At 45.1% G+C, this 12787-nt stretch overlaps 1 protein-coding gene across 4 annotated transcripts in view; it reads right to left on the bottom strand.

Moving 5' to 3' along the window:
• The window catches only part of DNAAF1 (dynein axonemal assembly factor 1), an 18866-nt gene extending 6176 nt beyond the window's left edge, over positions 1–12690 (bottom strand). For 2 of the 4 annotated variants that reach the window (XM_045191877.2, XM_045191879.2), the window contains exons 1-8: positions 12414–12690; positions 10445–10580; positions 9896–9987; positions 8115–8336; positions 7808–7974; positions 4961–5082; positions 1802–1968; positions 561–827 (exon numbers count right to left, since the gene is read on the bottom strand). In XM_045191877.2, coding sequence (XP_045047812.1) covers positions 561–827; positions 1802–1968; positions 4961–5082; positions 7808–7974; positions 8115–8336; positions 9896–9987; positions 10445–10580; positions 12414–12549 — 1309 coding nt within the window. In that variant the 5' untranslated portion in view covers positions 12550–12690. The remainder of the gene's footprint in view (positions 1–560; positions 828–1801; positions 1969–4960; positions 5083–7807; positions 7975–8114; positions 8337–9895; positions 9988–10444; positions 10581–12413) is intronic. The other 2 variants (XM_045191878.2, XM_045191880.2) reach the window with 2 other exon arrangements.
• Positions 12691–12787: the final 97 nt, after the last annotated feature.

The raw sequence follows: 12787 nt of genomic DNA, 5'->3' as shown, positions 1-12787 counted from the left end.
ATTACCATTTATTCCCCCTTAGACCCTCTTCTACCTCCACCTACCACCCTCCCCTCCTGCAATATAATTGCTTTTATTTTTAATTGAGTGTAAAAGCTGAAGCAGTATTAAAGAACTCGCTCCTTTTAGTAGGACTTTTACTTTGTGGAAAAGTTAGCCTCTGGATTATGATGCGCTGTTTGGGTGTCAAACACGTACTGGATTTGAAGACCTAGTGCTCCTCCCCCCCCAAAGTAAAGTATCTCCTTAGTAATTTTATATTGATTTAAATGAATATATTTTGCTATCTCGGGTTAAATAAACTCTATTGTTTGTGTTTCCCCCATTTCTTTTTACCTTGTTTAATGTGACTACTAGAGAATGTAGTTCTGGCTCCTGTTACGTTTCTCTGAGCAGCACTGCCCTAGACAACGAGACAACCTGTGCACTTTGTCTCATCGAAACAGCGGCCGGGAGTGGAGACCTGCCCCTGGGCCCATAGGTACAGGCTCGTGACTCAGAGGCTGCGATTCCAGGAGTGCTGCCCTGAGCCAGCACCTGTGTTGTACTGATCACATTACCTTCCCAGGTAGCTCCCAGGGTGGCTGGCGTGGGGGCCTCATCTGGGAGTACCCGTCCTGGACCCTGGTCCTCAGTCTCTGCATTGACATCTGCAGGCAGCTCCTCTAGGAGACTCGACTTTTCTGGGAAGAGCTCATCCTTGGCCTCGAAGCTCTCCTTGACAAACAGCTCCATTTTCTGCTGCCTTTCTCCATCCTCACGAGGCTCTCCCTTCCCTTCCTCACCGACACCCACGGTCTCAGTCTCCTCTGGCGCCGGCACCTCCCCTGGACAAGAAAAGTCCAAAGGTGGACAGGGAAACGTGCTGGGAGGACGAGGGTATCTGCAGGTCACTGGGGACATGCAGTGAACTGCTGAGTGAGCCCAGGGAACTGGCGGGACCAGCAAAGAACTGCCCGTGGGGGTGTTCGTCGCTTTTTATGATTGCCAGATAAACAGAGCTCAGTGTCACTCAGCCCATCCGTCTAATGGAATGAGACGCGGCCATTAAGAAAACAACTCGGGAAGTTGGGAGCTATGCAGGGAAGCAAACGGGTTTAAGGGCACGACGGATGGCTGCCTTCACTCTCAGATGGTTCAGCAGAACAGGAGAGTGTGAGTGTGTGAGAAAATGTTAAAAACCATCTGACCTAAAGATACAACATAGCTGTTCATTTTACTATTCTTTAAGCTTTCCTGCAAATTTTAAAAATATTCAAATAAAAAGTTGAGGAAAGAAAAATCATGCTGAAAGAGAAAGTCTATTTTATGGAAAATGTATTATGCTAATTCAAAAGAGTAGGCAGAAAGCAATATAATTATGCCATTTTTCTATAAAACACATATGTGTTACATGCCTGGGAAAAAACAGGAAATACCCACACTAAATATTGGTTGGCTCTTGCTGAAATTATGTTATTCCTGTGATTTTCCACGTGCAGTGTGTTCACATTTTGTAATTAGGCGAAAAACAATAGATGTCACTTAAGAATATACATGGAGACCCTTGCTTCTCTGTGGTACAGGACAAGGAAGGGGCGTCTTACTAATTAAGGTGCCCTGAGCACCATCCCGGGACCCTACAGGCTTGCGCACTCACTAGAAGCCTCTATCAGATGCTGGCCAGGGGCATCTCAGGTGTGGTCCAAAAAAATAAATAAATAAAGCCCACAAAATCCTGGAGATGAAAGGCTGCGAGTTGGGCAGCATGGATTTCTGACCCAAACACAGCTCTGGGTGCCAGCTGGGAGTGGACGCGCACCTCTCTCTTGTCTTTCTTTCTGCAGCTTTCTCTCGGCGGCCCGCCGCTTGATCATCGCCAAGGCTTCGATGCTGTCTGTGATCTTCTTCCTTTCTCTGTCCTCCCACTGCTGTCTCTCCTCCTTCTCAGCTGCAGACCCTCCCCTCGCCCAGGCCTCTGCACAAGCTCTGTTTAGAAGGATTTTGAAAAGAAACAGAAACCAGGGAGGTTTGCATGTTCACAGGTTAAAGGGACATTCAAAACACACGCTGTCTGACTAAGCTTGTTCATATTCCCCCAAGTCAAGCCGAAGCCACACAGGACACGGGACTGTACGGACCGCAGCTAAAATACGTACATTTTACTCTTTCAGGTCAAATGGTTTGCAGGTCTTCTAGATACGATACCGAAAGTGCAAGTGACAAAAATCAAATAGAGATACTTTTCTTCATCGACATTAAAAATGTTTGCGATGCAAAGAATACCATAAAGTAAAAATACAACCCTCAGAATACGAGAATATATTTGTAAATCATATACCTGATAAGAGACGTACCTAGAATATATAAAGAAAGTTACAACTCATTAATAAAAAGACAACATTTGAAAATGAGCAAAGGTTAAAAGAATGAGAAGATAAGCCACAGACAGGGAGAATATATTTGCAAGAAAGATAACTGAATAGGGCTTGTATCCAAAAACATACGAAGAGCTAATTAAACTTCAAAACTTAAAAAAAAAGGGGAGGGAGAAAAGGATCTGGAAACCTCACCAAAGAAGATATACAGTTGGTAAACATATGAAAAGATGTCCAGTTTCATATGCGATTATAGAAATGCAAATTAAAACAAGACACCACCACACACCCATTAGAACAGCTAGAACAGAAAGCCCCGTCAGCCCCCAGTGCTAGTGAGGACGTGGGGCCACGGGAACTGTCATTCACTGCTGGTGAGAGCGCAGGATGGCACAGCCGCTTTGGAAGACAGCTTGGAAATTACAAAGCTAATCATAGTTTACCGCACAATCCAGCGATCGTCCTCCTAAGTATTTACCCAAATGAGTTGAAAACAAATGTCCACACAAAACCTGCACACAAATATTCATAGTACCACTAGTCACAGGAGCCATAAAGTGGAAATGACCCAAATGTCCCTTAACTGAAGGATAAATAAAATGTGGCATGTCCAAATAGAATATTATTTTGCAACATTATTTTGGAATGAATTAGTGACCCCTGCTGCAGTGTGGATGAACCTTGGAAACATTATGCTCAGTAAATAAAGCCGATCAAAAAAGACCACATCCTATATGATTCCCTTATAGGAAGTGTCTAGAATAGGTAAACCTATAGAGATAGAAAGTAGATTTGTGATTGCCAAGAGCTGGGAGAGGGGGAATGGGGGGGTGACTGCTAATGAATAAGGGCTCCTTTTTAGGGGAATAATAATATTCTAGAACTGATTGTGGTGGTGTGAATATACTGAAAACTGCTGAATGGTACACCTTAAATGGGAGAACTGTTCTAGGGGCTGGGGTTACATTACGGCAGGTGACATAGGAGATGACATTGCTCTCTGTCAGCGCTGCCCTTTAATGGGGAGAGACAGACCCTAAACAGGGGAACAAGTGTGTCAGAGGCTGTTGTGTCCTGAGAAAAGAAACCAGGCTGAAAAGACAGCAGGAGGAAAAGGTGCTACCTAGATAGGGCAATGGGTCACGGAGATCTTAAAGGATGATAGGTGAGCAGGTGCCTGCCAGCACCTGCAATGCGCATCCCAGGCAGAGAGAAGAGCACGTGCCCAACATGGACCAGCCAGTGAGTGGTGGAATTACCCTCCAGACCCAGGTGAATCTGAGTCCTTCACTGGAGTCGTGCTACACTCCATTACCCATTACCCATTACCGTTGGGAAATGTTTTACAATATTGTTCTGCAAAGACAATGAGATAGAGGGTCTGAATCCTCAGGGTAATGGGCAATGAATGGGTCTCACTGTGAGGGGCCTGCCTGATACTCCTGTTTACACTTTCTAGTGGGCCAGTGCTGCCCCCGGGGCCAAGCCCACTGGTTCACTCCTTTGAGCCCGGTATCTGCTCAAGTCCCACAGGTACTCATGAGGACCCTGTGGTGGGTATTGTCCCCATTTCCCAGATGAGGAACATAAGGCTCGGGAGATTAGCGTGCCCACCTAAGGGGACATAACTCTTGGCTGCAGAGCTGGACTTCCAAGTCAGCACACAGGTTCCGTTTGCTGTGCCCCGTCACCACCAGGGCTGGGGACCTGGGGCGTGGGTGCATCTGTGCCAACTTCTCAGAAGCAGGTCTTCTTGTTTTCTCATCCAGTCTGGAGTGGAAGCTCTCACTTCTACTCAAAGTATTTGTTAGGTGGACTTAAGTTTGTGAGTTCAAAAACATATTACCAGCTACATTTCTTTTTAAGTGTTGTATCATTTAAAATTCAGATTTCACTTCCCTTCAAGCTGTCTATGTGATTAAGGTTTTATTGTAAGTTAGAATGAATAGTGATCTCAGTTAAAAACAGATAAAATAGTGACAACACACATGGCCATCCTGGGTTTATTATCCTTAACGTAAAAAGAGTTCTTATTAATCAATAAGAAAAGCCCTTCCAGAATAAAGGCAACTGGGAGGCAATCATGAATGGAATACTCAGGATGAAACATGTTTGACAAAGATGGAAAATGTAACCAACCTCGTCTGTCATCCAAAAATGCAAATTTGAAAGGACACACCATCTTTACGCATCAGTTCACCTCGCCAAGATTTCTTTTACATGGCAGTGTCTGGTGACGCTATAAAATACAACAAACTTTCTCAAAAACAATTAGAAAATATGAGCACCTTTAACAAGGCTCAGACCACATTCTTTGATCCAACAGTACAACTCCTTAAATTCCATCCTAAGGAAATAATCAGCCACGAGGTCAGAGACGTAGATACAATGATATTTATCCAAGGATTATTTCTGAAAACCTATGAATAAATGTTCAAAAATAGAGAATTTTCTATTATGAATAGTTATATAGCCATTTAACCCATTTCTAAGGAATTTAATGATGGGTGAAAATGGTCAAAAATCGGAACTCTTTAGAAGTTTAGTGAGCATGCCCATCCATCCATATTGAAATGTGGTGCAGAGGCTTCGCTCGCCCTTACCTGTCCTTTGGGAAAACCGGTCTGTCATCCAGGTACGTTAAGTGTTTTAGTCGAATGGTGACTGTCCTCCGATAACTGGGGATGTTCCGAATAACTGGGTTTCCCATCAAATTCAGGACACGCTGTAAGCAGACAGGCAGAGCCAAGTTAATTACTAAAAAAAAGGGATGTGATTTAACTATTTAACATGTGCTGTGCTCTAAGAAGAAATAAAAAGGAAGTGGCGACATCATATTCTGATGACTTTGTTAGTGAAGCCAGAAGGGTGTCATTGTTCCTGTGCCCTCAGAGCCGTGCTGACGTTCTCTGCCTGACCTTCGACCTGCCTCCTTGTCCTGGCAGAGCAGTGCTGCAAAGCATTTCCTGAGGCTTTTTCCAACAGCGACGATCCCGTTCGTTTTGCTCACACAACCTCTTGGACTGGAATTTATCTCAGTCTAACGGATTGTTTTTTCTCCTTCCCAGCCAGGACCCATTTTAAGAAAAGTACACAGTGGCTTGACAGATAAGACGCAGTGACTAAGGGGAAAGGGTGGCAAGGGCCTGCTTGTCTACCGCGAGGGACTATCTCGCCAGGCCCACCGGTCTCCTGGATGTCTTGTTGGTATCACGGACGAGAAAGGGTTACTCAATGACAGCATGCCGTCCCCCACCTTTAAGCACTGTCACCTTCCCTTCTGCCTATGAACCTCAAAGCAGACGAACACGTAAGGAGACGTGTGGGTGAGCCATTTAAAACCGGTTAAACTGATGAAATATTTTTCATATCTAAAGTGGTTTTGGTGGTTGGAGAAAATACACTGTGAAGTAGTTAGCTTAGCCTTTCCCTAATTTCGTTCTCATACTGCCTTCACCGTGCTTGTCATATTTAAGTGACCTATCCTGTGGGGGGTGGGCTGGTGGCAGCGGTGCACCCTAAGCACAGGCACTCAAGGGGTGCTCGGGGTGTGGAGAAGTTTAGAGCAATCATAAGGCACACTGTACGGCAGACTGCTCTTGTTACGGGCATTGCATATTGAAGTCCTAGCCCCCAGCACCTTAGAATGTGACTGTATTCAGAGATGGGGCCTTTAAGAAGTAAATTAGGATTAAATGTGGTCACAGCAGCGGGCCCCAATCCAATATGACTGATGCACTCATAAAAAGAAGAGATGAGGGCACAGCAAGCACGGAGGAAAGACCGTGTGAAAACACCGGGGAAAGATAGCCAAAGACAGAGGCCTCAGAATAAAACTAACCTTGCTGATACCCTGATCTTGGACTTCTAACCTCTAGAATTATGGGCAAATTAATTTCTGTTGTTTAAGCCCCCAAGCCCGTGGTAACCTGTTATGGCAGCTAGTGAGAAAAAAATATTATGATATAATACAGCTTTATATTATCACCATGTGCTAGCAATTCTAGACTAGTCCTTCATGATAGCATTCTCTGCAGGCTATTCCTGAACGGTTTTTTTCTGGTTGACTCACCTTTTCCTTATTTATCGATGCCCTAAGCAGTAAACAGTGAACTCGAGGGCCTTGTGTGCTACTTTAAGTGTTTTTTCCGAGTACAAATGGCAACACATCTACCCTGAAAAGCAAGGAAGCCATCAAAAGCCAGTGGGGTTCAGTCAAAAGGACACAGGTGCCACCTGGAGGGGTTGTCATGGACCAGAAGATGGGGCCATTTGAGCACCCAAAGTTAAAATGACAGCAAGGGTTAAACATATCGAATAGCGTATATAGAAATCCATGAGTTTGTAATGGTATGGAAAAAAGAAAAACCTTTTACTGGCACCATTAATTTGTTGCTGGGTTCTTAACTCACTTCTCTGAAAATTGATCAATTAAAAGAAAAAAGCCGCAGACATTTCCCCCAGCCTTTTCCGTGTGAACTGTTACCAGGACGGTTCTGATAGCACAGGAACAATGGCGCCCTTCCGGCTCCGCCGACCAAGTCGTCAGGACACGATGCTGGCACTTCCTCTTTCTTTATTTATTCTTAGCACACGGTACATGTCAACTATTCACGTCACAGCCATTTCATAGTTGATGAGGGAAAGTTTTTGCAGAAGCATTCCAGCTAATAAATGCAGAAGGAGTACGAGAAGTAGAAAGTGGCCGTCATGTGACTTCTAATGAAACAGGGCACCTAGGCAGTGCCCGTCAGTGGGGACTTTGTGATGGCTGGTCAGGCTGATGGCACCCAAACCCACTCATCAATTCTAAAGCTACAAAAAGGGAGACCACCAGGTATGACACGCCCCAGTGTGCTGTACCACAGCGCACCTCAAAGTCAAATATTCAGCCTGGACCTGATGAAGCCTCTGGCCCCACTATCATTCTGCAGGGAATACTGGGAACAGCAGTACATGTTAAACGACACCATGAGGATGCAATCGACCAGGTGCAGAGTGTGGCGCACTGCCAGGGGAAGGACCCAGTTTCTCTGGAAGATTAATAGGGAGGCGGGGAAACAGAGAAGGGGAAGAGTAAGAGAGCAGGAGATTTGAGACAAATAATACAAATGTGATGTGTGCATCTGGTTTGAATTTGAACAACCCAATGGTCAAAAAATGCATTTTTTAGACAAATGGGAAATATTGAACATGATCTACACATTAAATGTAGTTATTACAATAGTTTAGATATAATAACAGTACATTGTGCTAAAAAAAAAAATCCTTAGCTGTCAGATACACACTAAAGTATTTGTGGGAGAAATGATGTAGCACCTGGCATTGAAGCTACTCCAGCTAAAAATACAAAGAGAAAAAGAGTATGAAGGGAGGGAGAGAGGAAAAGGAGAGGAGAAGAGATTTACAATCAAAAGAAAGTTAAAATATGCAAGTTTTGTGTGTTTTACCAAATCAGGTATGATCTCCAGAACGCTCAGGATTTCCGGGTCACTCAGCTTATTGTGGGAAAGATCAAGGACGCAAAGTTTCGAACACTCCTTTAGATGCTGAATGTCCTCCACCGTCTCTAGGTGATTGTGGGCTATCTGGAGCGTGTTCAGGACTGGCAGGCAGGCTGGAAGATGAGGTCAGCAGGGGTAAACAACAAAGGTATACAAATGTTTTTTGCCCATAACATAGAATTGTAGAGCCTCCCCCAGGGGAAAGCAGTGGACATAACAGCATTTAGAAAGACCCCGCGTGGGGCATCCTCACAGAGGTTTTCGATGGTCTTGATATAATTGTTGCTGAGGTTGATAGCGTCCAGTTTCTGCAGAGGTTCTAGGTTCTCGATTTTATGCAGCAAGTTCACTTGCAAGAAGAGGCAACGCAATTCGGTGAGGGCTTCTAGGTTCTCGATTTTCTGTATTCCATTGCACTCCAGCCAGAGACAGCGCAGCCCCGTGTACTCTTCCAAGTTCTCGATGCGATCGAAACCTAGGGAGAATGGAGTGTCGATGAAGCTCCTCCATGCACGTAAGAGACAAGAGTCACCCTTGCTTTTCCCTACCCACCTAGCATCCACACCTCCCTCCTCTACTTTGGTTTGAGGGACATCCCTCTTTGACACTACCCCATGGCTCTCAGCGTCACCATGGTTCATTCTAGGCTGGTCATGCTTAGATAAGCGGGCCCAACTTGGATGAATCCTGGGGCGTGTGGCTGGCTCCACTGGGAAAAGGCATTCTTTATGTGGGAGAGGCCAGCTTGGCAAGGGGGCACCTAGCACAGCAGCAGCCGCCTTCCCTTCATGGGTGAAGGTAAGGATTGACTTACTTGAAATGAATTGGAGGAAACGGGGGTCAAGAAAAGGAGAGAGAGAACCTTATGGAGATATATTATGAGCACCAGATGTAGCTAAGCCTGAAGCTAGTGCAAACTAGGTCTTGTTTTAATTCACTTTTCAGTTTTACGAGCCAAATTGAAAGTTAGGAAAACAAAGAGTCGACAGCTTCCCTGCAACCTCGTGAGAGACTGAGCTAGAACCATCCAGCTAAGTCATTCCCAGATCCCTGGCCCTGGGAAACTATGTGGGATGATGAGTTTAGGTGGCTAAGCTTGTGGCGAAGTTGGCACGCTGCAGTACATAGCGTGGGCCCATCTCTCTCCCGGCTCTTCTACTTCTCCGACTCCCACTTGGTCTAACCTACTGGGTCCTCTTCTTCTTCCTGCCTCTTAAATATCAGTCCCCTAGGATCTGCCTTCCTAAGTCATCTCCTCACCGCTACCCCTGGACATTGGCTGGAGAATTTTGAAGGGGACAACACGGAGGTGAGGAGACTGGTTGTTCCAAACTGTTAAGGGATTTGTGCTGCTGGAGCCCTTTGCGAAGCCCCCGGCCCAGCACCCCTCATGGGGGCTGTGCCAGGACACCAAAGGCATCCTCTCCGTGTCTACCTCTGTGTCTCTAGCACGGGGCAGTGCCGGGCACACAGGCAGCCCTCAGCAAACACTTACTAAATAAGCAGAGGACGGCTGTGGCAGGTGGCCATCCGCTGGAAATTCAGCCCTGACTGGGAGTTAGCACTCGTCCTCATTGCAAGGACTGTCCCTGTTTACGAACCCAAACTTCAGTTTACGTATGAGATGGACACCAGCCCCGAGCCCCCGGGAATGCCACAGTTTCTACCTCTCCATTCTGAGAGGCACCCCATGACCCTCATCCTTCGTCTTCTAGGCCAGTCTTCAATCCTTCACAGCATGGGTCACCCAAGCCCAAAGCATTTACAACTAGGTTTTGGCTTGAAAAATTATTAAGTCATTGGAAAACTTAAGTAAAAGATACCAATGTGTTTTCCTTGTATCCACAGAGCCCTTTATAAACTCGAAGGAAAGACTTATTTTTCAAAGAAATATTATTGCTCTTCCATAAGTCTCCACTAAATTCTGAAATTTCTACTTATGGTTTGAGAAATCCAGATGATCCCTGCAAGTAATTTTTTACACCAGCAGAATCTTTCTGCCTGACTGAGACACCTCCTCTCCCAGGTCCTTACCTTTAAAGTGTAAATACAGTGTATCATTCAATGCTGGGGTAATATAAAGCTTGTGTTGCTTGCAGAGTTTTCGCAGAAAATTTTTAGTCATTCTGTTGAAATGAAAAACATGAACAAGAAATTTATTTGAGTTTGTCAGCTGTGAAACACATTCCAAAAATTCTTTACCACATCCGTTCCTTCCCCCAAATCCACAAGACCCTATATGCCTGATAACTATTTTAAAATCCTTCATTTTTAATAGCTTTCAAGTACTTATCTAATATTGTTACTTTCAGCATTTAAAAAATTGCAATGTATGTTCTAATAAAAATGCTTTTAATAGTGTCATCAAGAACTACTGATGTTCCTCTCTCCAGGTCTGGCATTCAAGTTTAACAGATTGTGGGTAGTTGTGCCACAGAGGCCGGCCGCCCTGACTCCACTCCCACAGACATTGGGCTGTTTAAGCTCCCTGAGCCTCACTTCCTTACCGTGCAGTGGGGCGGTCACACCCTCTACCTTACTTGGTAAACATGTGCTGCGATGGGCAGCGCCATGTCCACGTACCTGGGGCCGTGATCTTCCTTGTCATTTCCTTGGTGAGCTAAGCAACTGTCTGACCCACTATCACCGCTCTGTCTCTGCTCACTTTTGTCGGATGTGTCAGGAGGACTCGCACATGTTTCCTTAGGATCATTAAATTCTGTAAAATTAAGAGATTGGTTCTATGGAGGTCAAGAAGTATATTTACAAGTTCCTCCAATTTCAACTGATTAATAACTGTCCACTTCATAGTATGAAACACCAGTACTCTCTAGATGTATAAACATTTTTAGAGGACTATGGGAATTTTGCTTCCACGTAGGTCCTCTGTGAAAGCTCTTGTACAGGTGCACAAGGAGATGTGTACAAAGACATTCATTTCTGCATTATTTGTAACAGCCGCGGACTGTTAACAGTGCAAATGTCCATCCATAGGAGCTAATTAAATAAAGAAATGGATTATTATTCTGCATTGGAAAAGAAGCAGCAGAGCTACATCACCAATATGGCTAATTCTCTCTCTCTTTCTCTCCCGAGATATATATATATATATCTCAGGAGAGAGAAAAGTGATAGAATGAATCCATACAAAATTATAGAGGAGAAAGAAATGGGACTAGGATGAGGGGCATCAAATTTATTTGAACTACATGGTGATATAAGATGATTTGACTTTGGGTGGTGAGCACACAATGCAATATATAGATCACGGATCATAGAAATGTACACTTGAAACTTATATGATCTTATTAACCAATGTCACCCCAATAAACCTAATAAAAATTATCTGAAAAACACTTCAAGTGAATATAATGAAAATGTTAATCATTTTCAGTTCTTAGTGGTGATACATTGGTGTTTGGTATAATGTTCTCTGTTCTCTTTAAAAAGTTCTCAAAAGCAAAAAAAAAAAAAAACCCAAACAAAACAAAATAGAAACCAAAATAGTGGAAATGAGCACATTTAAAGGCACTTAATCTTAAGGGTTGCTGGCTTCTGCTCTGTGTGTATTTGTGAGGTCTACCGAATGATACTCTACCCTCCTTATGTGGAAATGACTGTTACACTTCCCCGTCTCCCACTGCATACAATGCCCAGTCACAAGAAACACCAGGTAAAGGTTCGTAAAATAAATAATAGGCACTTAAAATACATAATTGCTTGATTATATTAATAACAAGAGCTATTGCATTAATTTATTAATGGCCCATTGTATGTCAGAAACTCTAATTGTAATTTTCCCTGCTTGCAGATGAGGAGACTGCTCCACAGAGAGGTTAAGCTCTGGGCCAACAGCCATAAAGCTGGCCCACTGCAGAGCTGCAATCTGAACCGAGGGTGAGTGGCTTTCCACAGAACAACATGGCTTTCCAATAGCTCCTCATACAGGGCTTGCCCGGACAGTTGATGTTCAAGGTATACTTGTTGACTGGGTTCAAATTCCCGTAGGGCCCCAAGTCAAGTGGGAGCAGAAACTGAATTCTCTTTTCTATGCCCATTCTGGGAAAATGGCAAAGAATCACCTGCTGACCCCAGAACGGCCAGCTCTTCATTCTCTCTATCATGAGTCAGACATTGAACTGGTCACTGTGAATTCAATTAAGATGTCCTGCCCTGGCATCTTTTGATCCTACATGGTGATAGTAACGAAGAGGGAAAGGATGTGTATTGGATAAGGACTTGGGCTCTGGAGTCAGACTGTCTAGGCCTGAGTTTGTTCTGTTATGGACTGGCTGAGGGTAAGCTGTTTGAAGCAAGTTCTATAACCTGTTTAAAAAGTACCAGTTTCCTTATCTGTATGAAATGGAGGGAGCAGTGACTTCCGCAGAGGGCGAGTGTACAGCTCAAATGCAGTGAGCACTTGGCACGCATCCTTTAATAAGTGTGGGCTGCCATTGCTATTATTATTGTTATTGCTGGCTGCAAAGATCAGGTATGTGGTGTTGCGCGCAGCCCGTTGCCCCCCTCGCCTCCCTAGGGCAGCGGTCAGCACCTTCCTTGCGGCCGCCTTGGCCTGCGTTCCCGTGGTCACCTGCAGACTCCTCCACAACCGGCACCACACCCGGCTTCTGCGCGCAGTCCTGTTTCTCCACCCCGTCCTCCGTGGGCTCCGAGACCTCAGGGTGCATGTTTACTCCGGAAACACCGAACACCCCGTAGCAATGGGGACCCCGTTTCGCCGGGTAGGTACTGCCCCTAGCTGAGCCAGGGAGATCCGACTTTCCTTCGCACCCAACTACCAGCGCACGCGTCTTCTGCAACCCAACGCTTTCTAGGTCTCCACGGCAACCGCTGCATCCGCGCACTCCGACGATCCGCTAGTGGAGACGCCAGGGGCGGGCCTCACAACGGCTCCGCCCACCGGCG

The sequence above is a fragment of the Desmodus rotundus genome, chromosome 12 (assembly GCF_022682495.2).
Source record: "Desmodus rotundus isolate HL8 chromosome 12, HLdesRot8A.1, whole genome shotgun sequence".
In the NCBI taxonomy this organism is placed as follows: domain Eukaryota; kingdom Metazoa; phylum Chordata; class Mammalia; order Chiroptera; family Phyllostomidae; genus Desmodus; species Desmodus rotundus.
The sequence above is the reverse complement of the archived record's forward strand: the minus strand, read 5'-3'. Positions and strand labels throughout refer to the sequence as shown.